Source organism: Miscanthus floridulus, chromosome 3 (genome assembly GCF_019320115.1).
Source record: "Miscanthus floridulus cultivar M001 chromosome 3, ASM1932011v1, whole genome shotgun sequence".
Lineage (NCBI taxonomy): Eukaryota > Viridiplantae > Streptophyta > Magnoliopsida > Poales > Poaceae > Miscanthus > Miscanthus floridulus.
Genome location: NC_089582.1, coordinates 98,220,554 through 98,246,806, shown reverse-complemented (window position 1 = coordinate 98,246,806; position 26,253 = coordinate 98,220,554). Strand labels below are relative to the sequence as shown.

Genomic DNA, 26,253 nt, shown 5'->3' with positions numbered 1-26,253 from the left:
ATTTGGAAAGACCCGGGCGAGGCGCCGTATGGATGCCCTGCCGACGCCGGGAGGAGGACACACTGAGACGATGCAGTAGGTGAGGAGAAGAGACGCAACACCCGATCTACTTTTAAAAAACATTAAAGACAAGAGTTGTAACATACTGTTGACACAAAATATATGGCGCTGTGATCAACAAACTGCAAGCCGGAAGATCTGAGTGGAACGAGATCAAAGATCTGCTTGGCTTCAACACAGAATCAGTCGATTCTAAAAACCCAACGACGTGCCAATCAATTTGACCTGCAATTAACAAGAAGAGAAAATCTTATCAGTAATTTAAGGTGGAATATGTCGGTGTTGCACCAAACAGTTCCAAATGTACGGCTAGATAGCCGATTCAATGAGGCTATTGACTAAATAGTCAATATCCAGCGTATCCATGAAACGATGATCTTTAAATCAAATATTATCGGCTAATATTAAATGATAATGATACGAATCAAAATAACCGATGCTCATGGAACAGCAGAAAACATCATCGGCTAAATGAAACATGATCGATATAAAACGTCGAGCCGATAAGTCTGATGAAAAGAATATAACATGCGAATAAATCGACTGTCTAATATAAATGATTCTACAAACAGTTTTGAGTCTAATCTATTATCATCAACAGTGAGTTTCGATCGGATTGATGCAACTATGATAATAATAATAAACTAAAGCCAAATAATCTATAAAACCATCTATATGTGGACAGATTCATGAAAACATGCTATATGAGTGAGAGTATAGGCAAATCGGCTAAAATAGTCGATTGCAGTCATAGCAAACAAACAGAGTACATATCTTGATCATGAATAAGACCACTAATTGATAATTTCTAATTTAAAGTCTTACCAGTGATGTTCGATCGGATCGATGCAGCTATAGCGGTGTCATTAGATTATATCTCATTAACTAGTGAGTTTATTCAAGATTAAAACGTGTCTTTGGATGCATACTATGTTTGACTGAAATAGAGATAAAACAGTCGATCTAGCGGAATTAAGTCATCAATTATAAGATTTGAAGTGTGACCAGATCAAAGAACAACCAATTAAGATGATATGATATCGATCCATCTCTATCTCAATCAGATGATTTTGTTATAATTAATAAAATATTAATTATAGCAAGATCGATAACTGATGAATTAACCAAAAATAGCAAGAAAAATCTTACTAATCTTAGCAGATTTGACAACTGGTGATATTATATTAAATAATAAGTTATTTAACACAGGATCGATAACTTTGATCTATATTATGATTCATAAGAGATCAATCAGCTGATGCAGCCTTATATATTACGATACAGATCGATATCTGACTTATATTATGGCTCATAAAAGATCAATCAGCTGATGCAGCTTTACAAGCATAATATAAATCGTGATGGTACTCACAAGCAAGCTGGAGGTTGATTGGTCGATGCAGCCATGTTTACTGAAGAACTCACCGAGATCTACAGTACTCCTACTCCTAATGCGATGGCGAAAGTCGAAAAGATTGTATTGATTGAGTGTTCGTTCTTTTTTACAATAATGAGGGTCTAATATTTATATCCAGAACCTAACATTAATCCTACTTAAATACGACTCATTACAATTTTTGAAATAAAAGAAAACTTACTAACTTAATAATAACCTGGACCCCAATTTTTTTATCTGTAGAGTCCGACACATCTTCCTACCGCCACTCAAGTATTGCTCATTAACGCCGTCTGCTGACGTCATCCATAAAATAGCCGATTCTGATATCACATTTAAATTAGCTGATACCGATTCATATTTAATCGATTCTTTGATGACACAATCCTGGAAGCTTCGAGTTCCCGTGTTCTTCTTCCTAAATTTTGGTGTAAACATATACGTCTGAAGCCAGTTGAAACATTCGAAACATGCTTCGAAGATACTTGAAAAAACACTTAAAACCACTGCAATCATACACAACATCCAAATAAAACACATGCAACATATGTGAAAAACATATGCAACATCTCTATAAACGCACTTGCAACATGTGTCCGAAAAACATAGATAAAACATACATCGAAAACATCTAAAATACTCGAAACATACGCTTGCAACATGCCTGCTATTTATGCAACATGTACAACATCCTCTTATCTACTTTTGTAATATTCATATGAAATAATTGTAACATGCATCTGAAACGTCTGAAATACTTAGAATATACATAATTACATATGCAACAAAGGGGAGGGAAAGGCTGGGCGGTCGATTTCGGTCATCGGGGTCAGAGACGACAGCGAGCGGCTGTGCGCGAGCACCAGCGCCACTAGTACCGGGCTTGGCTCAGCGCCGCCGAGGTTGGGGGAGCTCAGGCATCGTGGGTGGAGATGGCGTAGTGCAGCGATAGGGTGGGGGAGAGCCGCCCACTCCCCTGTAACACCGGTGCGCCACCTCCATGGGTCTCGGTCGTGCTCCATGAATCTCGTCATGGTGGGGGAGAGGGCCACCGGATCTGTTGATGTTGGACACTCCCGATGGGTGAGGACATCGAGACAGGGGAGGGACGCTGTTGGGGTGTGGGAGGAGGATGCTGAGGTGGGGGAGGGCGCACATCAGGGTGAGTGAGGGCGCCGCCGCCGACCAGGGAGACAGCCATGGCCACATGTCGAGATGGTATGGGGCGCGAGCGTGAAAGGAAGAAGAAAGCGAAGGATTAGATGCGAAAATGAGCAGAGTGAGGCATCCATACGGATACGGACGTCTTAATCGGAGCGTTATCGGTCCCTGGTAGTCCGTAGTCCGTACACTGCGCCCACGTAGTTCATTCTCGCTCCCTCTGCGCCACGTGGAAGAGAACCCCACCCACCTGGCCACCTGCGTCCTCCCTTAGGATGGCAACGGGGCCCCGATACCCGATACCCGATGGGTATTTGACCCATTAGGGGACGGGGATGAGACGATCTCTCTACCCGTGGGTACGTAAATAGGCAAAAATCCATACCCAACGGGGATGGCGGGTATGAGAACGTTCTTTATATATCCGTACCCGTTACCCGTCGAGAAATCCGCTACGATGCTATTATACAAATTTACCGAGGCGGACAACGGCTGCGCGCGCCTGCTTTTCCGTTTTCCCGCGCCGATGTCGACATCCGCTATAGCACCGGCCCCACCTCACCTCGTTCACTGCAACCGATCTTATACCACCGGCGCTGCCCACGGTTTGGGCAAAACAGCCATCGCCGCTTGCACTAAGGCACCCCGCACCCAGCTGGCCAGCTCGCGTCGCTCGTCTGTCTCCTAGTTAAATACTCCTAGTCTGGTCTCTGGCTCTCTACCTCTTTGGCACTCTCTGGCTCTCTGCTCCCAGTAAACTAGTAAAGGCTCCTAGCGACTGTACATACCAGCGACCCAGGCTAAAGTAACCCAGGCACTGAGGCACCCAGCTGGCTAGCTCATTTCACTCGTCTCCCTCAGTCCCTCTCCAGTAGTCTAGTCTCCACTCTCCAGTTCACTGCTCGGCTGCACGCGACGCTCGTCTCCACTGTGGACCCGGGCACCCGGCTGCCGTCGCCGCTTGCCGCCATGGAAGTTGCCCGGTGAAGCCCTTCTTCATTTCTTCCTCCTCAACGAATTAACCCCATCATTTGCAGCGTTCCTCTACTGACCCCATCCCTCCTCAAGGGCCGCCGCCGCTACTGAGCCGCCGCCGCTGCCGGATTCGGTCGTCTTCGACTCCTTGCTGTCGGATCTGGTCATCACCGACTCCCTACTGCCGAATCCAACCCCCGGATCGAAGACCAACGAAGCTGCAGCCGCATCCAAAGAGTTGGTGGATGCTCCATCTACACCTGCAACTAGGAAGAAGAAAGCTCCCCCTGCACCTGCTGTCGAGAAGAAAAAAGCTCCCCCACCGTCATCGACCAAAGCCGCCTTCATAGCTGGAGACCCCAAGCGGCTTCCCTAACCACCACAGGCGAAAGGTTCTGACCCCAAGCGCCGTCGCTTGAAGATATCTACAGCTGAGAATCCTAGACGCAAAATTTTTAATTCTCCAGGGTTAGTACTCAGTAGACCTGAAGCTTTTAAACTTGATGAATACTATTTGTCTCATTATTATGTACAAGTTTAGTGCTAGAAGTTACCAATTTAGTGTTAGCAGTTAGCAATATTTGGAATTTAGTGTTAGCAATTAGCAGCAAGCAATACTCAATAGATATGTGCTTTTTCCATTACATCTGAGCTCATTCAAGAATTTTATCTTGAGTTATTTGGTATTAATTTTTTTGCCAAGCTGTACTATTTTGTTCATGTAGTTGGCTCAGTAAAAAGACATACTTTTGCAATGATGATAGGATTTCTATTTTCTAATCCTAGCTCGATGAGACTTCCCTTTGTGGGTTGTCTAGGATCAAAAAAATTCCTTTCTATCTGATCATGCATATGGTTTTGTTTTGTTTGTGATCTTTTTAAAAAGGGTTGTGTAGCAGCTTATTCTCTTGAATGACATTTGCAATGATGATACTCTTTTTACCCAGCTCATTATGAGACTTCCCTCTGTGGGTTGTCATGATATGTGCTTTTCCTTTGTATCTAAGCTCATTCAAGAATTTTATTGAGTCATTTGGCGTTCACTATTTTCTTATCAAGCTGTGTGATTCTACCCATCTATTTAGTCATTTGTACAACGGGCATAGCCTGATTTGTTCTGCAATGATGATAAGATACTCTAATCTCAGCTCGATGAGACTTCCCTTTGTGGGTTGTCTGAGATCATAATGTTTCCTAGTATCTGAGCAAGCATATGCATTTGTTATTTAAGCAGCATTTGTATAAAAATGATTAATTAGGTTTGTACTACAAATGTACACTGTGTCCAGTCCTATAGTGCAAATATTGCCTGATTTATATAATGTTTTGCAGTAGCTTATGTTTGAGGCTTTATGCACTCATGACCTCATGTTGTACTAATTAAATATTTATGTGGTTAATTAACTACAGGCTGAAAAAATGTTAGAAGCTAGTACAAACAGCAGCCAGGCTCCTATGTCTCAGGGCTTTCAGCCCGAGTCTGAATCGCATCTAGAATCTGTCAATGAATCAAAAGCAATTGAAATAGATGATGATGAAGAGGAGATTGAAATTGAACCATCGGATGAGGAAGATGGTGCTGAGGTTGGGTCAAAGAGAAAGCTCACATATGTTGTTTGGAAGGAGTTCAAGAGAATTAGATGGCATGGCAAAATAAAGGCAAAATGCATTTACTGCAACACCAAGCTTGGAGGAGAAACAAGGTGTGGGACTAAGCACCTTCACTGTCACTTGAAGTCATGCACTCTTAGGAAGATTAAGTTGGGAGGAAAGAAGACACTATCTCAAACATCATTGAGGTTTAGGGCCACAGATGCAGGGACAGTTTCTATAGAGAATTACACCTTTGATCAAGACATAGCTAGAAAGAAACTTGCTGCTATGATTGCGCTACATGAGTATCCCTTGAGCATGGTTGACCATGCTGGTTTTAGAAGATTTGTACATGCACTCCAACCCTGTTCAAGATTGGCACCAGAAACACATTAAGGTATATATAGTGTGACTTTGTACATGCTTTTGTATGTAGTGTGCTTATGCAAATTACAACCTGCTTTCTAATCTTGTGTGCATATATTTCATTTACTTTAGGAAGTACATACTTGAACAGTATGAAGCGGAGAGGAAGAAAGCCATTCAATATATGGCTACAATCAAGTCTAAGGTGGCAATCACTAGTGACATGTGGACTTCTGATAACCAGAAAAGAGGATACATGGCTATCACAACACACTTTATTGATGAGAGTTGGACTCTAAGAAACATTATCATAAGGTGGGCCTAATGATTGTTGGATCTAGTTGCATTTCTGTAGAGTGCTGTAATTTATAGATTTTTTGACATACTGCTCATAAAGTCTACTGGCCTTTTACAGGTTTATTTATGTGCCAAGTCCCCACACACATGAAGTCATTGGTGATGAACTGTATGACTCCCTTGTTGACTGGAATATTGATGAGAAGGTATCAACCATCACGCTTGACAATTGTAGTTCAAATGATGCTATAATTCCTTACCTTGTTAGAAAGATTGGCAAAACTAAGCTTATGACTGATGGAAAGTTTTTACACATGCGTTGTTGCGCTCATATCCTTAATCTGATTGTTAAGGATGGACTAGAAAAACTAAAAGATGCCATTGAAAACTTTCGTGATAGCGTAGCTTACTGGACAACCACACCAAAAAGGGTAGAGAAATTTGAGGAGATAGCTAAGTATGTGCATGTTAAAATTGAGAAGAAGATAGCACTGGATTGTAAGACAAGATGGAATTCAACTTACATAATGCTTAGTACTGCATTGCCCTACAAGGCTGTTTTCATGAGAGCAAGCCATGTAGATAGGCAATATACTTGCTGCCCCACTGAGGAAGAATTTCAGTTTGCTGCTGATGTGACTGCAAGGCTTAAATTATTTAATAACATTTCTGTCTTGTTCTCTGGAACTGACTATGTGACTGCAAACATGTTCTTCTACAAGATTTGTGAGGTTAGAAGTAAAATTAGGGAATGGTCATCTTGTGGCAATTCATTAATAGAAGAAATGTCAGATAACATGGAAGCCAAGTTTAGGAAATATTGGACAGAAATTCAAGGTCTGATGGGCATTGCCACCCTTCTTGACCCTAGATTTAAACATCACATGCTTCTATACTGCTTTGAAGTGTTGCAAGTGACAAACTCTGATGAAGAGGTTGGTAAAGTGAAGGACACATTGAGTGATTTGATGCTAGAGTATCACATAGATGAGGATGCAGGTACAAGTAGCAGTACCATCAAACCCACAGTAGAGAACTCAGGATTTCTATCATCCTTCACTGCACATGTTGCAAATTCACAGCCATCAGCATTGAGGTTTAAATCTGAACTGGATCGGTACTTAGAGGATGAGATGGTGGACATACAAACCGAAGGCTGGAATGTTTTGGACTGGTGGAAGGTTGCAGGAACACGCTATCCTACTTTGAGGATAATAGCTAGGGATATTTTTGCAATTCCTATTACAACTGTTGCTTCAGAATCTGCGTTCAGCACAAGCGGGAGAGTACTTAGTGAGCACCACATCAGGCTCACCTCTCAGATGTTAGAGGCTCTAATGTGTTCACAGGACTAGATTAGAAACAAATACAAAGGTCTGTTGTTGAGCAATTTATAATTTCTTTCTCATGCAATTCAATGTTATATAGAAAAAACACGAAAGTAATTATCTTTTTTTGCAGGAGTCCTTACCGATGAAGGAAAACCTGCTAGCTTTTGGTCTTGTCTCAATGAAGTTCAAGAGGGGCTTCAGGTAATTGTTCTGGACTACAAAAATTATATTTCTGCTTTTCTGCTTTGTTTCATTGCATATACTTCATTGTTTAAGATTGCCTACTCAACTACTCATTTGTCATGCTCATGCAGGAGCTGAAACTCTAAGTCCATCGCTCCAACCTTCACTAGATGGTTTGCTTTGGCAAGATCAATAATCAAGCTGGCGTGCAATTGCAAGTGCATTTTGTTATGTGCTCACACAACCCAACCACTAAATATTTATGTAATAGTCTGGTTTGTAATGTGTGATAACACTGCGGTATTGTGTTGCTGCTTAGAATTTGATGGCATATGCCTACTGGCTGCTGCTATGACTGTGAGCGACTAAGCCTATGGGCTATAACTATGTCTGTATTTTGATGTTGAATTGTTGATGCCTTGATGGGATCGAACTGTCAGTGGATCTGTAATATGTTAGGCTATGTAGACATTGAACCTGTAGTTGTTAACTTGTTATCAATCAGTTAAGACCTTATACTGTAGACGTAGACTTGTATTCTCTGTTTATTTTGTATTTTTAAACTAAAAGTACTGCCGTACTAGACAGTTTGTTGTGTTATTGTGGCATGTATTGTTGATTGTACATGGGTTTGTTCTCGGGTATGGGTATCCGGTGGGTATAAAATCCCCGGTCGGAGATGTTCACAGGGAAAATCTGTCCCCGCGAGCGGGGACGGGAACGGGGACGGGATACATTTCAGATCACGGGGATGAGAACGTTCTGACAATATCCGTCGGGATGTACTCGTTGACATCTTTAGTCCTCCCCCACTCCACTGCCTCTGCTTCTCCGCCGCGCCAGGGTGTCAAACTACTCGAACCGATCAACGACGCGACGAAGAACACCCCCCGAACCCGAACCCTCCAAAGCCGGAGCAGAGCGCGCTCCAAGTTGAATCCCCCATCTCCTCTCGCCGTCCGAAGCCGCAGGTAGGCCGCAGCCTCCCCCCCCCCCCCCCCCCCCCCCCCCCCCCCCCCCCCCTGTCCTCCCCAATCCATCCGTCTCCTGCGCCGCGCGTCCGCGCACGGCGCACGGGATCGATCTATCTCCGTTTTTGCTCCCCGGTCAGCGGAGATCCATCGATTCGGGCGGTTAGGGTCGCCCAGGGCATGGACGCCGCAAGCGTGTACACTTTAAGGGGCGCAATGCCAATGCTTATTCGCGTCCGTGGCGGCGTGGATGCGGGGCTTCCTCGCGATCGGTGCTCGTGTTTGTTGCAAATGTTTGCAGATGACCGTGGGTTTTGGTTTTGGGTACCTTTGATTGGAGGAGCGGGGTGTGGGGCTGTGGGCGCCTCGACTGCGGCTTGCTGGTTTCTCTAGCGGATCACCTGCAATGCTCGTGCTCTGTTTGAACGACGCTGTCAGGGCTGTGGTTTTGCTAGTTTCGTGATTCAAGGTCGTGTTGGTTGATTAGGACGGAAATGTATGCTACCAGCGATTCAAGCAAGTCGTGAACCTCCTGCTTCTCGAATTTGATTTTTGGATTGTTATATGTGCTGTTTGGATAGTTCATTTAGATTTCATGTGCTTCAATGAGCCTTTCATTGCATAGTGTAAATTTCGGTTTGTTTCGGCCGCCATGAGTTTACGTATTGGGTGTATTTCCAAAATAGCTTGAACTGGAGCTAGATCTTGTTGCTATCATGATTACATTTAGTCAGCCAGAGACAGCTAGCAGTTCGTCTAACTATATTCTGGTGTTTTCAGTTTTGTAAACTACCAATGCATTCGGTAATGCAGGTTTTATACTGTACGGTGCCAACGTACTGAACACAGCCGATTATGAAGTAAAAATGAGCCAGTGTCAAGCTTTGCATGATCCATCTGCAAGTTTCTTTAGTCTTCATTAGATAGAATGTCTGAATGTGACTTGCTTCTAGCAATTTAGTTACACAAATATGATGCAATTTGAGTTACTATCCACCAACCAAATTCAAATTGTGACTGTTCTTATAGGATATTAGCATTATCTTACTGAGTTCCTTCTGCGGATTAGCAGGTCCACTATAATCTTTTTATGACCTTGTCTGGGATGGCTGTTGCTTTCAAAGCAAGTACAAGTTCTACCACACAGCAGCATTGGCTGAGTCCAGCAAAGGACCGGTGTCAATATGGTTTCACTCAGTTAAGCAGGCAAAAGTGTAGAAATTTTTTTGCAGCATTGCGTGTGACAGCTATATCAGGAAAGCTAGACTTAGATTTCACTGACCCTTCTTGGAATCAAAAGTACCAGGAAGACTGGAACAGGCGTTTTAGTTTGCCACACATCACTGATATATATGATTTGGAGCCAAGAAGAACTACATTCTCTTTGAAGAAAAACAGGTTCATTCCTGTCTGCTATATCTTTCTTTGACTTAACTGGATTTGATATCTAAACCGATGAACTGTAGCTGGCTCCTTTGATTTCAACATCCATTATTTTTTTATGACAGAATTCCCCTGGGTGATGATGATGGTGATGGCTCATCAGCTGATATGTGGAACGGTTATGTAAATAAGAGTGATAGAGCCCTTCTGAAGGTCAATATTGAGCACATATGACAAGTATAACTTGTTGAGCACTTGCAGATGAATACATATAACGAGGCATGGTCTCGAGAAGAGGCTTTGTTTTTTCTTACTGGTGAATTTATCACTTACCATAGTGTGTTTATTTAGGTGATAAAGTATGCCTCTCCTACTTCTGCTGGAGCTGAGTGCATTGATCCTGATTGTAGCTGGGTGGAACACTGGTATGATCTCATGCAGCACATTAGTTATTTTTCTTTCTTCTGGAGGAGGTGATTCACCTTTTTATGCTAAAAGCATGAATGTTTCCCCGAAATACTCCAAGTGTTGTTAACTTCTGCCAATATTCACCATGAGTAATACCTAATAGAGAACGATTGATAGTGTCTATATTCTTATTATTTGGTGATAAAGTATGCCTCTCCTACTTCTGCTGGAGCTGAGTGCATTGATCCTGATTGTAGCTGGGTGGAACACTGGTATGATCTCATGCATCACATTAGTTATTTTTCTTTCTTCTGGAGGAGGTGATTCACCTTTTTATGCTAAAAGCATGAATGTTTCCCCGAAATACTCCAATTGTTGTTAACTTCTGCCAATATTCACCATGAGTAATACCTAATAGAGAACGATTGATAGTGTCTATAATCTTATTATTTGGTTTGGCTAATAAATAAAAAAACTCGACCTGCGGGGGGTAAGACAGCCCCTGGATATTGCATTAAGAAAAAGACCTTCTCACGCAGGTCGAGAAAACCCCCGAATCCCTGCCCCACCCATAACCGTGGCATTGTAGCCCATGTGAGAACGACCACGACCGGGGCCGGGCCGTAGACCTATGCTTTGGCGTGGGACAGACAAGGGGATTTTTTTAACCCTAGCCTGAAATTCGCTCCCACGGGGAGTCGAACCACCTAACCAACTCAGCTAGAGGCCCTTTCGCTGGTCTGGCTAATCATGCAGTGTTATTTTCTTATTTCTTTGTTTTAGAATCTTTTTCACCCTTACTGCCAAGTTCTCCTGTTACTGAATTATTAGAAACTCTTCTTCTATCACTTAAGAAATTTGTTTAATTTTAAGAATGAGAAATGGATGAGAAAGTGATAGTTGCTTTCTATAGGGTTCATCGTGCAGGTCCTCGTAAGGAGATATATTATGAACCTGAAGAAGTAAAGGCTGCCATTGTTACCTGTGGAGGGCTCTGCCCTGGTTTAAATGATGTCATTAGACAGGTATGATTGTTTTATAGTATTGCTCAAGTGATTTTGCACCATTTGCATTCTCAATATGCTCAGTTCTTGATGAAATATTGCACCAGACATTTATGGATCACATACACTTGTAAAGGTTACACAAGTATTGACCATGTTAGGAGAAAGATACGTTTTATGGGCTATGATAATCCATTTGATCAGAGCTAGCGAGAAAAATGGGAGGCCAAATGCAAATGAACTTAGTGTAATTTAGTATGCTACTCCATGTTTTAATGCTTATACATTGAACTTGTAGATGTTTTTTGAATTGTGAATCCCTCACTTTCAAGTAAACACTGAATAGAATAACCACAGCCGTAGGTGGTATGTGACTATATTTACTTATATTTCCAGATAGTATTTACCTTGGAGACTTATGGGGTGAAGAATATTGTTGGAATCCCATTTGGTTATCGTGGATTTTTTGAGAAAGGCTTAAAAGAAATGCCGGTAAGGATGCTTTTCTATCCCAGGTGCTAAATTGTTCATGGTGTTGTTGAATCATTGTGGTGAGAATCTTCAGCTTTCGCGTGACGTGGTGGAAAACATAAATCTTTCTGGAGGAAGTTTCCTAGGAGTCTCTCGTGGAGGAGCTAAAACTAGTGAGATTGTAGATAGTATACAGGTAAGCAACCTGAAATGGAAGACACCATATTCCGTGTTGCAGCTTCAATATTGTTTACACGATCGTCTTATGTTTGTAGGCCAGAAGAATTGACATGCTGTTTGTAATTGGTGGAAATGGTAGCCATGCAGGAGCTAATGCTATTCATGAGGAGGTATAACTCTCTCTTCTATTTCATACTTCTAGGACTTTGGGGCATGTTTGGATGTGGTAAATTTAGTTCATTTCACTATAGCCCAGTAATCAGATTCATATATACTCCCTCCATTCCAAATTATAAGACGTTTTGGCTTTTCTAGATACATAGCTTTTGCTATGCACTTAGATATACACTATGTCTAGATACATAGCAAAAGCAATGTACGTAGAACAGCCAAAACATCTTATAATTTGGAACGGAGGGAGTATACCTAATTGCTACCTATATTATTAACTATATATGCAAATATCTGGCTGACTACGCGGGCAACTGTCCACCCCTTTGGGACTTTTTGCCTTTTCGAGTTAAAAGTTAGCAAGTTTATTGAATTTTAAATTTAAGAAATTAGTTTTGAACGCAATTCTATAGCTGAAATTATTGGTATTGAGTAAACCTGCTGTGAGAAGTGGGTGTATTTTCACAACTTCCTGGTACTAAAACTATCTTCCGTTCTGTGGGCTACATTAGTTAGGATTCAGGAAGGTTGTAAATGAATCTACACTCGAAACAGATATTGTGTGTTCCATGGAGTGTTATTCTTCTTCTGTTGTTTATGTCTATATATTTTTTTTCTGGTTTGCAGTGTCGAAAGAGAAAACTGAAAGTTTCTGTTGTAGCAGTTCCAAAGACAATTGATAATGATATACTTTTTATGGATAAGACATTTGGTTTTGATACAGCTGTGGAAGAAGCTCAGCGTGCTATCAATTCTGCCTATATAGAGGTAGGCTTCGATTCTCAATGTTAGTGCATGTCAAAATGATAGTGAAATGAAGTTGAATTCTACATACAGTCTGTGCTTGCTTTACTTGATTTCTTCCTTATGTGTTTATAGGCGCGTAGTGCATACCATGGAATTGGGTTGGTAAAGTTAATGGGAAGAAGTAGTGGATTCATAGCCATGCATGCTTCTCTTTCCAGTGGACAGATTGATGTCTGCCTAATACCTGAGGTCTGTAAACACTAAACGCTAAGATGATGAACTTAAATTGTCTTTGCTTCACATGTACTGACAAAAGCTTACTGTATGATTGAAGGTATCCTTCACACTTGATGGAGAACATGGTGTCTTGCGACACCTTGAGCATTTACTTAATACAAAGGGATTTTGTGTGGTTTGTGTTGCTGAAGGTGCAGGGCAGGTAAGACAGCGCAGTGGTTAAACAGTTTATCCTTCTTGACTGCTTCTAATGCTCTAGTTTCATGGGTGAATAATGAAAATTGGAAATGTATTTTTGTACTCTTGGGACAGGATTTACTGCAAAAATCAAATGCAACTGATGCTTCAGGAAATGTGATACTTAGTGACTTCGGTGTCCACATGCAGCAGAAGGTATCTCTTGCTAATCCCCTTGTGAAATAGATTTTGTATATGGCTCTTGGTTGGGGGTGGCCGGATGGGGCTCTGGTTTTTTGTGAAACCTAATCGAGGTTTTACTTCCTGCCTGGTATACCTGCTAGAATCAAGAGCTTTGTTTGAGGCTATTATATGTGTGGTTTATGCTGAATTGCTGTTGTCAAGTTTCATTTTTCATAACCTCGCAAAGAATGCCAAGTATAGATCTGATACTAGGTTTACAAAGTGGAACCATATTCAAGATTATATATTATTATTTATCTATTCCTGACCAGTACATAGTTTATGTAACTCTGGTTTCCTACACACCTAAAAAGGAACCTGTAAAAGAATTGCTTGAATTTCTATAGAGTGTGCCTTCTTTGAACTAGCACACCAATGTGAGTTGACCCTTTATGGTCCTCTAACCTTGCTCTTGTTGCATTTTTGTGGACATTCTTTTTCCACTTCACATATAATTCAGTGGCATTTGTATCACCTTACAGATCAAGAAGCATTTCAAGGACATCGGTGTTCCTGCTGATCTAAAATACATTGATCCAACATATATGGTTCGGGCCTGTCGGGCAAATGCATATGATGCTATTCTCTGCACCGTGCTTGGGCAAAATGCTGTAAGTTGATTTCTTTTCATTGTGTGCTAATATTCATTTCAATGGAAGAGTAGGATTTTTACAGAAGAAAATTCTATGGATGTCCTTTAGGTCCATGGAGCATTTGCTGGGTTCAGTGGCATCACGTCAGGTGTTTGCAACACACATTATGTCTACCTTCCCATCACAGAGGTCATTACAACACCAAAGCACGTGAACCCCAACAGCAGAATGTGGCACCGCTGCCTCACATCCACTGGCCAGCCAGACTTCCATTGACTCTACTTCATTAACACCTCAGAGCAAGGCACCAAGAGAATTGTTAATCCTTCAAGGGACTGCTAACAGGAAACTTGAATAAATCCGTCTTACGCAAAAAAAAAAAAAAAAAAAAAAAAAGAGGTTGGAGGAGCTCATAGCGAAATTGCCAGAGCCACTCCCAGGTCATTCTGACGTCTTACTCTACTCTTGGTTTGTCCCATAAGTGAAAATAAAAATCAGAAAATGCTATTGCTGCAAACAATTCACCAAAATCGCACCAGTACAAAACTGGCTTCAGCTTAGTGAGATGTTTTTATTGATGATGTACTCTGTATAATATGTAATTGGATATTCTTACTAGGAAGTGCAGTGATCAGAGATGAGCTTTTGGTTGCAGCGTTTCGATGTTTGGTGGTGTTCGCCTTGGGAGGTCACTGTGAACTTGTAATTCTCTTCTTAAATGTATGGTAGAGCGAATAGCGCTCATGCCCATTGAGTAGAAGAAAATAATAATTTCTGGCTTGGAAGTTGGAACTTAAGCTTACGCCTGCGCCTAGCGCCAACATGTCGCAAATTGCAACGGTAGAGCTATAAGGGCGTCCTCAACAATAAGAGACCGTCTTATACATGCCATGTCATTGTTATTTTATTAAAGATATCATTATATGTGCCATGTCATTGTTACTTCATTACATGAACTCTATGTGTAAATGATTTTTTATTCCACATCTTGTCTCTTTCCTCTCATTCTTTATGAGCCGGTCAACAAAATACCTCGTTTTCTGAGTGAGATAGGTGTTGAGATAAGAGATAGTCTTTTTTCTTTTTCATCTTCTTTCTTCCACATCAGAAAAGTGCTGACATGGATTTCTATGAGCCAGTTGAAATGGCACTGTTAGGGATGCCTTAAGCAGCCCTTTTTCTTCATGAATAGGCATGGGTTGTCCAAAAAACCTGCACTTCTTGCTTACAGAAAGCTACTACCTTCTTTTCATTTAAAATTATAAAGTTATTGTGACGTTTCTATATACTTATAATGTAGAACAGAGGGAGTACCTAATAAGCTACACCCAAATCAGTATGGGACCAGTTTTTGAACAGAGTACACACAAAAAACACAATACTCTGTTCATCAGGATATGGTGCATGGTTATCGCTAAAGGTTAGTCTCATACTAACTTTTAGCTCATACCCCCTCGTTCCAAAATAAATGTCGCTGCGAGATTCGTGCTGATCAAATTTTTCTTAAATTAGACTAAGTTTACAGAGAATCTTAGTAACATTTGTATTTCTAAATAAATTTCTTATAAAATGTATTCAGTAATTTATCTAATAACACTATTGTACATCATAAATATTAATACATATATTTTTATATATATTTGGTTAAATTTTAATTTTTTAGAAAGTAAGAATTAATGACGCTCTTTGTGAGACGGAGAGTAACTTATAACAATAATAGGCTCACGTGACATACTCATATAATTTTGAAAATGTATGCATCAGACTAGCTCTTCATTAAAAGCTAACTTTTCTATATTTTATTAAAATAGCATAAAACAATATACTTTGAAACTAGCTCTTCATTAAAAGCTAATTTTTCTCCTTTTTATTAAAATAGCATAAACAATATACTTTGAGCTAGCTCATAAGTTAATATTAGAGTTGCGCTAGCTCTCTCCTCTCTTCAAACACGTTATTTTCTTGCTCGTTATTTTTATTTTTGTGATCACCATCTTCTTCTCTCTTAATCATAGATCAGTTGGTTGGGTTTCCTGTGGTGGAATCTGCCCACCTAGATTCAAGTCCTCGACTTGACACGAGTGCTCGTACTTTCCTAGATTTATTCCAGGATTTTAACGGCGCTATGCTTTCAGTGGTAGATGACGTCCCCATCGATAACAAGGCGTCTGTGGTGACTTTGTGAGTGTGCATGCGTGTCATGGAGTTGCATACGTATGTTCATAGGGGTTAGTGTGCATGCGTGTTGTGGACGACTTAGAGCTTCGGAGGTGCTCATAGGGGTAGGATTTACGTACATATATTCACATGAGTGAGTGTGCGTGCCTGTCGTAGACATCTACGATATACTATACTTTGTAATTCTAAAAAAAACTTAAAAGCAAAAGTTATTTTTTTTTTAAAAAAACAAAAGCAACGATCGCTCAACTTTTTTCCTCCCTAGTTGGCCTCCCAATCCCAAGCAGTGTGCTAGGGGGGAATATGCTAGGGCTGTTCTAGTTTCGGGCTCTGTCCACCACTGCCGCCACCGCGTGCCATTGAGCTCCGCCCAGTCGCATGCAGCGCAGGCGCAGCCGTCTCCTCTCCTTAGTTTGCCCCCATGGCGCGGCCATTCCACCTCTCGTGAATCGTGGGAATGGGACAGTCCGTGGGAATGCCGTCCCAGCCCCCGCCGGGCTCCACCGCCAGGATCCCCCGGCCCCCGACGGCGTCCTCCGCCCAGGCCAGGCCCCCCGCCTTACGGAGATGTGTACGCGCCCTCTCACCCTCCCTTCCGCCCTCCCCGTACCATTTTTCGTCTTTGCGCGCTGCGTAGTCCGGTGGGCTGATGTGTTCCTTCGTGGCGTCATTCTCTCTCTTATGCTGTGCTCGTCGACTGGTGCCTGGAGAGGGTGGAGGGCGAGGAGGGCAAGATCCGCGTCGCTGGAACCACCTACACCCCGCAAATGAGGCATCTCCTCTGCTGCTCCATTTAACGATTTCATTCTCCCAAATGTGCTTTAGTTGTGCATCATGTTTGAAAAATGCCGCTTTCTCGTCCACGATTAGAGAAATTCAGTAGATTGTATTTTTCTTTGGTAATTTGAGAAGTTCAATGGTAGTACAGAAAAAAAAAAGTGATGTCAAACAATTTCCGTTGGTACTCCACAATTGATCTCACGGTGCTGTAGCCTACATGGAAACAGGGAAGGAGCATCGTTGGCAAGCCGAGTGTTCAGATCTTCTGCCATTGTGAGGCGCCATGATTACACCACAGTTGAGTCCGAGGACGGTTACCTCATACGGATTGCCCGTCTCTTGAATATTCCCAAAACACGTGAGAATGGACTTTCTGAGGAGGTAATTGCTATGATTGGTCTCCAGGGACCGGAGTTTTGGAAGCATTGCTACTAAAACAATGGGCAGCCCTGTGCACCGATTTATTATATTCTTTTTTCCTTAATCCTTCAGATACCCATCTTACTGATCCATGACTTTATGTAGGTGTGCGAATGCTTTAAGTTTGGCTTTCCAATTCTATGGCATAGGCTTGTTAATCCAAAGATGGAGCTGGATAATGAACATGCACGATCACCATCAGAATCTACTGCGAATGCACCAAGTCATTCAGTTGAATATTACATGAAGAAGTTCTTAAGTGACAGCTTTTCCAGTTCAATCAAATATGATTCTGATGATGTTGAACAAGAGAGTATGGACCGCTGTTCAAGTGAACATGAGATGGTTTCTCTTCCCATTGAGTGTACATCCTCTCGCTTAGGAGAACGAGGAACTCCAAAGTGTGGGAAAGCTTTAGTGAACCTTGGGATTACCGATGCCTTTGAACTACCAACTGAAGGGATGACTCCAATGTTTGGAGCTATTGGAGGCTCAGAAGACAGTACAGTCAGGAGATTACGAAAACGAAGTGGCAAAGTTTTTGGAATCCCAAGTGGTGGACCAATGAAGAGTGGCCACAAGCAGAAGAAGATCCAGCGTGAAGCATCCAGTAAACAGATGATTAATGAAGGAGTAACATCCGCTGCGGATCTGACTCATGAAAATGCAGGTTGAATTTTGCACCTCGAATAAATCAGTTGACAACAGTTAATCTAATTTAGTATAAAATTCTTCTTTTGACACCCTGATACTCATTCTGGCTTGTGATTCACCCTTTACTCTGATAATATTTTTTTAGCATTCTACTTTTTATTATCTATTGTTATGTGCATATCACCATCCCACACAAATGCATAATATCATGTTGCCACACCTTAGGTCCCTGAATGGTAATTGGTAAAGATGGGCTGGGTGCTGCACTGATGCCAAGGGGTAATGTATTATTCCTATACCTTTGAACTTTCAATAAGCCTTTTAACTTTTAAGGAGAAGATTTGGGCAATCAACTATAATTCTTAACGTTAATGAAATGTTGATGAAATATCTTTATCTTGTCAGGTGGTCATTCTTAGATAAAATAATAGCAGGGCCTTCCTTCCGTTGTCTTTTGTAATGTTGCCTCCTGTAAAACTTTAATTCAGATGGTGGGACATACTGAGCACAGCATGGGGAGATGGTGTAAAAGTAAACCTGTTAAGTTTGCACCTTTTATATGCTTAGTCCAAAGTCCAAACTTGTTGGAAGTTCCTGCTTACCCAGCCACCATGTGCATTATGAAAATGTAGTCTGTTTGTTACATGTTATGCTTGTTCTTGTACTTTGTTTCCATTATGACCGTAACGCATGACACACCATATTTCAGGGACATAGTGGTTTGCCTGTTAACCTATTAATGTTCTTTTAACATTGTATTGATCATCTCCTGTCATATGAAGCTTTGCTGGAGTGTTGTCTAGCAATCATGTGACCTGTTGAATCGTTGAAAGGCAAATATCTGTAGTGCCTATTTGGTAAATCTCATGAGATAATTGCAGGGTTTCTCAGCCGCTGAGATTGTCATTGAAGAAAAGCCGGAATTGCATGATTCACGCCATAAAGGTCAGTTTCATAAGCTGGAGAATTTTCCACTTGTTCTTGAGCACTAGAGTCCTGTTGCCATCACATCACAAAGGTTGGTTTAGGAACTAAATGCTAGACTAACTCTGTTTTCAATATGTTGTTCTGAGCCATGAAAAAGAAGGCTACGTATCAACTGCCTAAACACTAATAACTAACTCTTGACAGGATGAGGAAGACCAGCAAAGGCGAAGAGGAAGAGGGAGCCCGCATGTCTCTTTTGGAACCGGATGTGAAACTTGTGTAGAGTTTGTTTCTCAGCTTGAGTAGCTAACTTATGTAGATGGAGATAGGTCGTGCGTTGCCATGGGTATATGGTGCCACTAACTGTAGGCCTTAGCTCTCAGTTACTACCCTTAATATTGTGCCCAACCTCTAGAATTGATCTGTTTGAACTACAGTCTGGTGATTTATCAGTGTACTGGAAATTGTTTGCGGTCAGCCCTGTTATCTTTTTTTGTTTGATAAACGTCAGCCCAATTATCTCGAGCTGCAAGTATTCCTGGTCCGTGGACATGTACTATCAGATTACTGATTCTGAACAATGTGTTTGCTTTGAATGGAAAATTGTGTTCCTCCGATCAGCATTTCCTAGGTTAACTAGGTCAAAATCGATAACCCTCGATGAGACAGGTGGTCAAAGCGTTGATATGCATATTTGTGTCCGATTTCCCTCCACGATAAAGAATGACCTGTGATATCACTTGTTTACAAGATGCTCCATGAGTGCCTGATAGGGCGCACATGGCGCGCAAATATTTTTAAGATCTGTACTTGCTTACAGAAAGGTACACCGAAATCAGTGATCAGATGCTGTTCCAATTTGGTTGCAGCGTTTTGATGTTTGTCTCGGGAGGTCAAGTATTCTGAACTTGTAATTCTTCTTGAATGTATGGTACAGCAGATAGAGCTCATGGCCATAGATTCAAAGAAAACAAAAAAATTCTGGCTTCGAAGTTATGCCTGGCGCCAGCATGTTTCAAGTTGCAACAGTAGAGCCATAAGCAGCCCTTTTTCTTCAGGATCATTCAGGACTACATAAATAGACCTGGGTTGTCCAAAAAAACCTTGTATTTCTTGCTTACAGAAAGCTACTCTACTTGATAAGTTACACCCAAATCAGTACGGGGACCGTAAAGAAATCTTCTAAGATATAAGCTTTTGAATAGAGTACACGTCCAACGAAGAATTCCAAAAATTGTTACCAACATTACGTGGTGCAGCGATCACCAGCCAAGCACGGTATCCTGGCTGCTTCAGTGCCACCCCTACAAGGGTTGACCATTTTCCTTGCCACAGGATGAATCCTAAGCTAATTCTTGTTCGTCGGGTAAGGTTGGGTTGCAGAGTTCCTCATGTTAGAACCTTGGAAACGTGCTTGCTTCAAGCTACAGCCGTCTGATTCCCACCAACCCAATACTGCTTGACGGCATATAAGATCTTCTCGCGCACGAGGGGGCCGTCCTCGTGATCAACCATCTTCGTGTTCCACCTCATACCCAGAGCGAGGCTGTTCACCTTGGTCAGGACGTCAACATCGTCCCGTATTATGACGGCACCTTCAGGCCTCAAGATGCGGTCCATCTCCAGGAGAATATCTTCCATGCTGCACCTGTTGGTAGTTTCAATAGATAAAATAGATCAGCACAGGCAATGCAAGCTATGAATTCACTACAAAAGACAAGAGTAGCTTACTTGTTTTTATACAAGGTGAAAAGGCCGCTAGCATGGATAAGATCATATGTCCTTGGATAAGTAGAGAAAGCCTCGCACCTGCAATAGGGTAGTGTAAAAATGTAAGTTCATGATTGCTAGCACACTACTTTTGTGAGCACACAATTCAAGTGTAAAATGTCAAACCAGTCATGATATATGCCGATCAATCCTCGCTCATACACAGCCCCCAGGGTGGGCATCTTTGCGATGGTCGGCACAACATTCATCACCCAAGATTTTGGGGACTCTATTGCTGCAGCGAATCCCCCGAGTCCTGCATTCATGTCCATAATATTCCTGTATCTACCAGTAAGCAGATACTTGTTCACACTGCTGTAAGCCTTCACATGCTTCTTCCACATTTTATTGTCTTTCTGAAAGGCCTGAGACGAAACCCCTGGGATCAAACCATTAGCAATTCTTGGAGGAACTGCATTGAGCCTGGCTGGGAAGGGTTTGATTGCTCCTCCAGCTACTTCGCTTTCATCTTTTACATCTGGAAGGGGTGTCACACAGGCCTTCATCTTCTTGTACCTGATGAAGTAGCAGTAGTTTGTAAGAATTTGGAACAGAAAAGAACCATACAAACCAAAGCACTCTGTTCAAATGACTGATCTTATTAACAAGATTACATGAACAGCATACCAGACATCATCTGGATTTGTTGATTCACACATCTGCACAGTTGATTCTTCTTGCCTAGAAGGGAAAGACTCAGTATTCATCCTTTTCCTCCATATTGCCATCTCACCCTTCTCTGAGACTTTTTCCCAACATAGAAGGTCAGCAATTTCCTCTATTCTGTTCTGCTCTGCCTCAAGATCCTTCTTTGTGCGTTGCCAAGCCTTGTAGTTCACCTTCCAATTAATCGGAGGACCAGACAGCACCCAGTAGCCACCAGGCCTTAGAACCCTATCAACTTCCATCATGTACATTCCATCTGTGAAAATGCGAAAACAATTTCGGGTTGTAAAATGACTTGCATCAAACATAAATGAATGTTCTAAGTATCAATGATAGTTACAATCCCTGCATTTTTTTGCTTTGATGCAGAATATAAGAGGACGCATGATTAAGCTCACCATTTGCTCCCCATGGAATCAAGCACCTGGAACAATGGGCCATGTCAAAGGCCCTCGATGGATAGGGAAGTTTTATTGTACCAAGGACACCAATAACAGCTGGGACACCTCTCTCCAGGGCAAACTGCACTTGTGCCTCGTGCGAATCTCTTGGCGCAAACGACATGGCCAAGACATTCCTCTTCAACAAATAAGCTCCCCAGCTAGCCACCTGAAATAGTTATGGTGTGTTAAGACATGAACTAGACTTTGTAACCTATCTCGAATTAGCAACGAGCAATACACAGTTTGGCATTTCCTCTTACCCCGCAACCAGTGTCAAGTGCAGTCCTGACAGTTCCATTGGCGATCGGAATGACTGATGCAAGCTGATCAATATACTTATCGGCTCCTTGCGGGAATTGTGTCCCTCCACCAGGGAATCTGAACACATTACCCTCATACTGAACCCAGTTCTGAATGGCTTTCTCGACCGTCAAGCTCTTATACGGGCAATTTGCAAAAGGGACATAGTCCCGACTCTTGGGCCACGGGAACGGAGCCACATAACCTTTTGGAGGTGGGATCAGACAGTGCAGATTCTCCTTCTGCGCCGGGCAGTGCCGCTCTCTGTAATTCATGTTCTCTCTAGGGAACTTCATCGCCCTGTTCTGGTCTTGGCAGGGGGTGTAATCCGTGTAGCGTTCAGCGCACGGCTTGAACTTCTTCGCCGGCGAAACAAGATCACTAGAGCTGCTGCCACTAGTAGCTTTAGAATGGTGGGTGTCGAAGCTAAGGTTGGGCAAGACGGTGCAGTCGGTGCGCTTCGTGACCTCCAGCGCGATGCTGTCCCCCTTGCCGAACCCGCTCTTCTGCCACGCGCCGAGGATGTAGAAGAAGCAGCACATGCCAATCACTATGCACAGGTACACCGTGCTCCTGGTCCGGTTGTCGCCGGAGCTCGCCTTCAAAGCCATGGCTTACTTACCCTGAGGAATTAGACAGTCGAAAACATGAACTTTTTGCACTATTTAGTCATCCTTATTAGGAATGTACATAGAAATAGAATGCTACGGCTCAGGGGCGGATCTTTGCAAAACAATCTTAATGTACATGCATATATACTTGTAATTAGATCAGATCCGAATACAGTATCAAGTTAGCGTTTGGGTGCTCGGTTTCGCACAGGAGGAAGGGAAGACCCAGGGGTGTGGCGTACCTGGTGGTGGTTGCCGCCGGGCGCCGGCGAAGGGCCCGAAGAAGACCTGGGCACCTGGCGCAGGGCGGCAGCGACGGCCGCCCAGTCGCCGCCGACAGAGAGAGGGAGGTGAGCGCGCACGCTGGGTAAAGGAAGGGGTTAGTAATGGAAGAAGAATAGATAGAGCGGAGTATGCTGGGCTATTTGACAGAGGTTTTGCCGGCTTCGGCTCCACCGGCCACCGCTGTATAATGGGTCGGGTATTAGCTAAAGCACGCGTAGTGGAGATATTTTATTTTTTTTATCGAAGATTGAGCGCGAACAAACATTCGGCCTGATGACCAATTGACTCATAATAAATTTATATTTATATATTTAATATTGAAAATAAAATATTTCTCTCATATTTTTTCGTGCACTTTTTCTGTCAGGCAATCCATCTCATCATGCTTCGCTCCAGCGACGAAGCCAGGAATCGACGAAGCCAGAGCTGGCTTCCTCTTCTTCTTCCTCCAGCCCCTCCTTGCCTTCTTCTTCCTCCTCATGGCGGTAGCCCGGGCTAAACCCGGGCTCCATGTAAATCATGGCCGTAGGGGGGGCTGGAGCACGGGTAGCCCCCCGCTGGCTTCGTCGCTGCTTCACTCTCCTCTCTGCATCTCACACTTAGCCATCTAGCCTGCTCGCTTGAGCTACTTTTCAGTCATAGAATAGTGTTTTCCTCTCAAAATATTTGAGTATAAACATTAGTATAAGCCAAATTTTAGTATAAGCGAACAAATCCAATGAATGTGTTTGGCTGCCTAAACCCCTAATCCTAAACCCTAAGTCCAACTCTATAATTATAGTTTATTATATTATGAACTAGAGAAGCAGTGGCCGAAGCCGCAACCGCAGCCAGAAAAAGCTGCAACGAATGCAGCCATTTATATCCAATATAAGACCACATTTACAATAAAAAAGCTAGCATAATCCAAATTCAACAAGAAAGAAACCATATTTCGGACAATACATGTCTAGCCATGTTACGGGACTCAATTCCAAGAGCACCTTCAGTAACAAAAGCCAACTTCCCTTAAAAAAATAACAAAAGCCAACTTGCTAACACATATAAATTAAAAAAAATACAAAATAGAGTAATCCAACATGCTAGTGTAAAGAAGTATGAGCATACACATATAAATCATACGAAAGTGCATGAATTTAGCTCTTCATAAAGAGCAAACTTATTATTGTATCTTATTGTCATCGAATAAAATAAAAATATTCTACGAGCTAGCTATTTTAGTATTATTGGAGCATATTAGAACAATGGCATGATTGTTGTATAAGAGCATCTGCAATAATAATACAAAAAAATCGATTGGTAAATCAAGAAGTTTCTCAAATGGCTAAAATAAGTTGGAAGCATATTTATTTGGTTCCTCCAACCATTTTTAAAATCTAACTTCTAAAACATAGAAGAGAATTTTACATCAGAAATCATATACTATTTTCAAATTATCCACGACCATTTTTATACGTCTCTCCTATATATTTACATCGAGAACCCTCCTAGTCCTCATTTTTCTGCACGTCCTTGATTGGTTTTCCCGAGTCCCGAGAAATTAGGAGGTGAAATAAGGAGTTGTTGGAAAATGATTTTTTTTTCAATCTTACTAAAAATTAAGATTAAAAGTGGGCTTAGAAACTTTTGAAGATGCTCTAAATCAATAAGTTTTCCAAGCCACATAGAGGTACTTCTATTTGCTAGTGAGACGCAAATTTCAGAGGCGAACAAAAATGGTCGCGTACTGTACAAATTGACCTCGTCACGCTCGCTCACGCGCGCCAGTACAACAAGTCCAAAGAAGCGCGTGATGGCCCTGGGCCGACCCACGACGAGCTAAATCGTGTGGGCTCCACATGCAGCGGGTTGGGGCCCATGGGTGCGGTGGGTGTCGTCGCACTTATGAGGCCACGTGAGTGGGGAGGTGGGGCCCGTCCGGCCATCCAGATTCCGGAGACCGCGTGGTGGACCGTGGAGTAGTAATCTACATGTAAAGGCTGGACGATGATAAGCGGAGCCCAACCCAATCTCCGGAGGCCCACACCTCTCGCCACGGGACTTGCGTCTTTCCGCTGTTCAGGATGTCTGTGCTTTCTCTTGCGACGGAACGGAACACGGAAGTTGTGGTCCGCTTGCTTCTCTCAACAACAACAGCTACAAAGAAACAAAAAGAAAACCCGGTTCGGTTCACAAGGAAATGCTCTAGCTTTTTTTTTTTTGAGCAAACACAGCTGCTGCCTGCTGGGCTAGTGGATTACGAGCAAACTCGCTTGTCATTGTCAGGGCTGCATGCATTCTAGAATCCAGATTACCGGTAGCACCGCAGCCCGGCCGAAGAAAACAAGCAATTGGAATGGAAGTGCAGCTGGACCCAACGGTTCAACGGCCTTCGTCGTGCGCTTCCTTTTGACTATGGCTGCGCTGCCACGGCCCACGGCACCGCACCCACATCCGTGATCCGTCGTGCATTTGTAACCGCCCTGGATTTTAGGGCCGTGCGGTAGGGCTCTGGCTCTAAAAAATAGTTCTGACTTTGGATCTTGTACCGAAGCATATTCTCTGGTAAAGCTGGAGCTGTTTTGAAAAGTTGTTTGGCTAAACAACTCCTCATGTTTGTTATGAATGGCTAAGATAGGGACAATGTCCAAAATGCCCCTGATTGAATAGCTCCTCGTGTCTGCTATATGCTTGCAGATTTAGGGTGAAATCTCCATAATACTTTTATTCCTTTTCTTTTTCTTTCCCCGTACCTTATCTGGTCGCTCACGTTGCAACTGCACGGCCGCATGCGTCCGCTCGCGTCTTTAACCTCTGGAGGCCGTGCTCCCATCCCGCCACTGCCTGCGCCTGGGAGCGCTCTCGGCCACGGTCCACCGGTGGCGCCGCATCCTCCCCCACGCTAGCTCCCTCCTCCGCATGCCCTTCGACCTGCACCTCCCCGCGCTCCTCCGCCCACAGCGCTATGCCTCCGCCCGACAGCCCGGCGTCCGACGGACCCGCGCCGCCCGCCCCCGATGGACCCACGCCGCCCGCCCTCGACGGCCTCGCGCACAGATCTCCGGCGACCTCGCGCCCGCACGACTCGGTCGGGGCAAAAACGCCCATCACCCTGCGCGGGGCCCACGACAACCGGGCAGAGCTAGGAGAAGCTTGTTTTCCGGCTCTAGTTTTCTCTCTCGTCTCCTCTCAGCGGTTTTTCGCGACTCTTAGCCGATCCATTTTCTCCCGTTTGGCATGTGGAGCTGCAGAACTGCTCCTGGAGCTGGTCCAGGAGCCATACCAAATGGCCC

General features: G+C 43.0%; 3 protein-coding genes across 5 annotated transcripts; 2 read left to right on the top strand and 1 right to left on the bottom strand.

Moving 5' to 3' along the window:
* Positions 1-8,197: 8,197 nt before the first annotated feature.
* LOC136541951 (ATP-dependent 6-phosphofructokinase 5, chloroplastic-like) lies at positions 8,198-14,601 on the top strand. Of its 3 annotated transcripts, none has more exons than XM_066534139.1 (14): positions 8,198-8,333; positions 9,406-9,731; positions 9,842-9,929; positions 10,068-10,141; positions 11,038-11,149; positions 11,525-11,620; positions 11,694-11,795; positions 11,875-11,949; positions 12,578-12,718; positions 12,830-12,946; positions 13,032-13,136; positions 13,247-13,327; positions 13,837-13,965; positions 14,056-14,601. In XM_066534139.1, exons 2-14 carry the CDS (start codon positions 9,424-9,426, stop codon positions 14,221-14,223), a joined length of 1,596 nt encoding a protein of 531 aa, XP_066390236.1. In that variant the 5' UTR covers positions 8,198-8,333; positions 9,406-9,423; the 3' UTR covers positions 14,224-14,601. The 3 variants fall into 3 exon arrangements, with proteins under 3 accessions (XP_066390236.1, XP_066390237.1, XP_066390238.1); XM_066534140.1 differs by having other exon boundaries at positions 9,403-9,731; XM_066534141.1 differs by lacking the exon at positions 8,198-8,333 and having other exon boundaries at positions 9,413-9,530; positions 9,634-9,731.
* Positions 14,602-16,582: 1,981 nt separating this feature from the next.
* LOC136544100 (uncharacterized) lies at positions 16,583-19,512 on the top strand. The gene is made up of 6 exons (XM_066536368.1): positions 16,583-16,696; positions 16,836-16,897; positions 17,118-17,286; positions 17,431-17,995; positions 18,861-18,924; positions 19,111-19,512. Exons 1-5 carry the CDS (start codon positions 16,583-16,585, stop codon positions 18,875-18,877), a joined length of 927 nt encoding a protein of 308 aa, XP_066392465.1. The 3' UTR covers positions 18,878-18,924; positions 19,111-19,512.
* A 366-nt stretch (positions 19,513-19,878) lies between these two features.
* On the bottom strand, positions 19,879-23,137 carry LOC136546226 (probable methyltransferase PMT2). The gene is made up of 7 exons (XM_066538190.1): positions 22,939-23,137; positions 22,046-22,708; positions 21,741-21,951; positions 21,304-21,598; positions 20,803-21,192; positions 20,638-20,715; positions 19,879-20,554 (listed from the first exon to the last, which is right to left on the bottom strand). Exons 2-7 carry the CDS (start codon positions 22,694-22,696, stop codon positions 20,326-20,328), a joined length of 1,854 nt encoding a protein of 617 aa, XP_066394287.1. The 5' UTR covers positions 22,697-22,708; positions 22,939-23,137; the 3' UTR covers positions 19,879-20,325.
* Positions 23,138-26,253: the final 3,116 nt, after the last annotated feature.

Excerpts from the sequence above, each read along its gene's own strand:
- LOC136541951 (XM_066534139.1), top strand. The coding sequence starts at position 9,424 with ATGACCTTGTCTGGGATGGCTGTTGCTTTCAAAGCAAGTACAAGTTCT. Across the intron at positions 9,732-9,841 it reads TTCTCTTTGAAGAAAAACAG|AATTCCCCTGGGTGATGATG; the intron begins GTTCATTCCTGT and ends TTTTTATGACAG. Across the intron at positions 10,142-11,037 it reads TGTAGCTGGGTGGAACACTG|GGTTCATCGTGCAGGTCCTC; the intron begins GTATGATCTCAT and ends TGCTTTCTATAG.
- LOC136544100 (XM_066536368.1), top strand. The coding sequence starts at position 16,583 with ATGGGACAGTCCGTGGGAATGCCGTCCCAGCCCCCGCCGGGCTCCACC. Across the intron at positions 16,697-16,835 it reads CCCCCGCCTTACGGAGATGT|AGGGTGGAGGGCGAGGAGGG; the intron begins GTACGCGCCCTC and ends TGGTGCCTGGAG. Across the intron at positions 16,898-17,117 it reads ACCTACACCCCGCAAATGAG|CCTACATGGAAACAGGGAAG; the intron begins GCATCTCCTCTG and ends ACGGTGCTGTAG.
- LOC136546226 (XM_066538190.1), bottom strand. The coding sequence starts at position 22,696 with ATGGCTTTGAAGGCGAGCTCCGGCGACAACCGGACCAGGAGCACGGTG. Across the intron at positions 21,599-21,740 it reads GATTCCATGGGGAGCAAATG|ATGGAATGTACATGATGGAA; the intron begins GTGAGCTTAATC and ends GCATTTTCACAG. Across the intron at positions 20,555-20,637 it reads TTCACCTTGTATAAAAACAA|GTGCAGCATGGAAGATATTC; the intron begins GTAAGCTACTCT and ends AACTACCAACAG.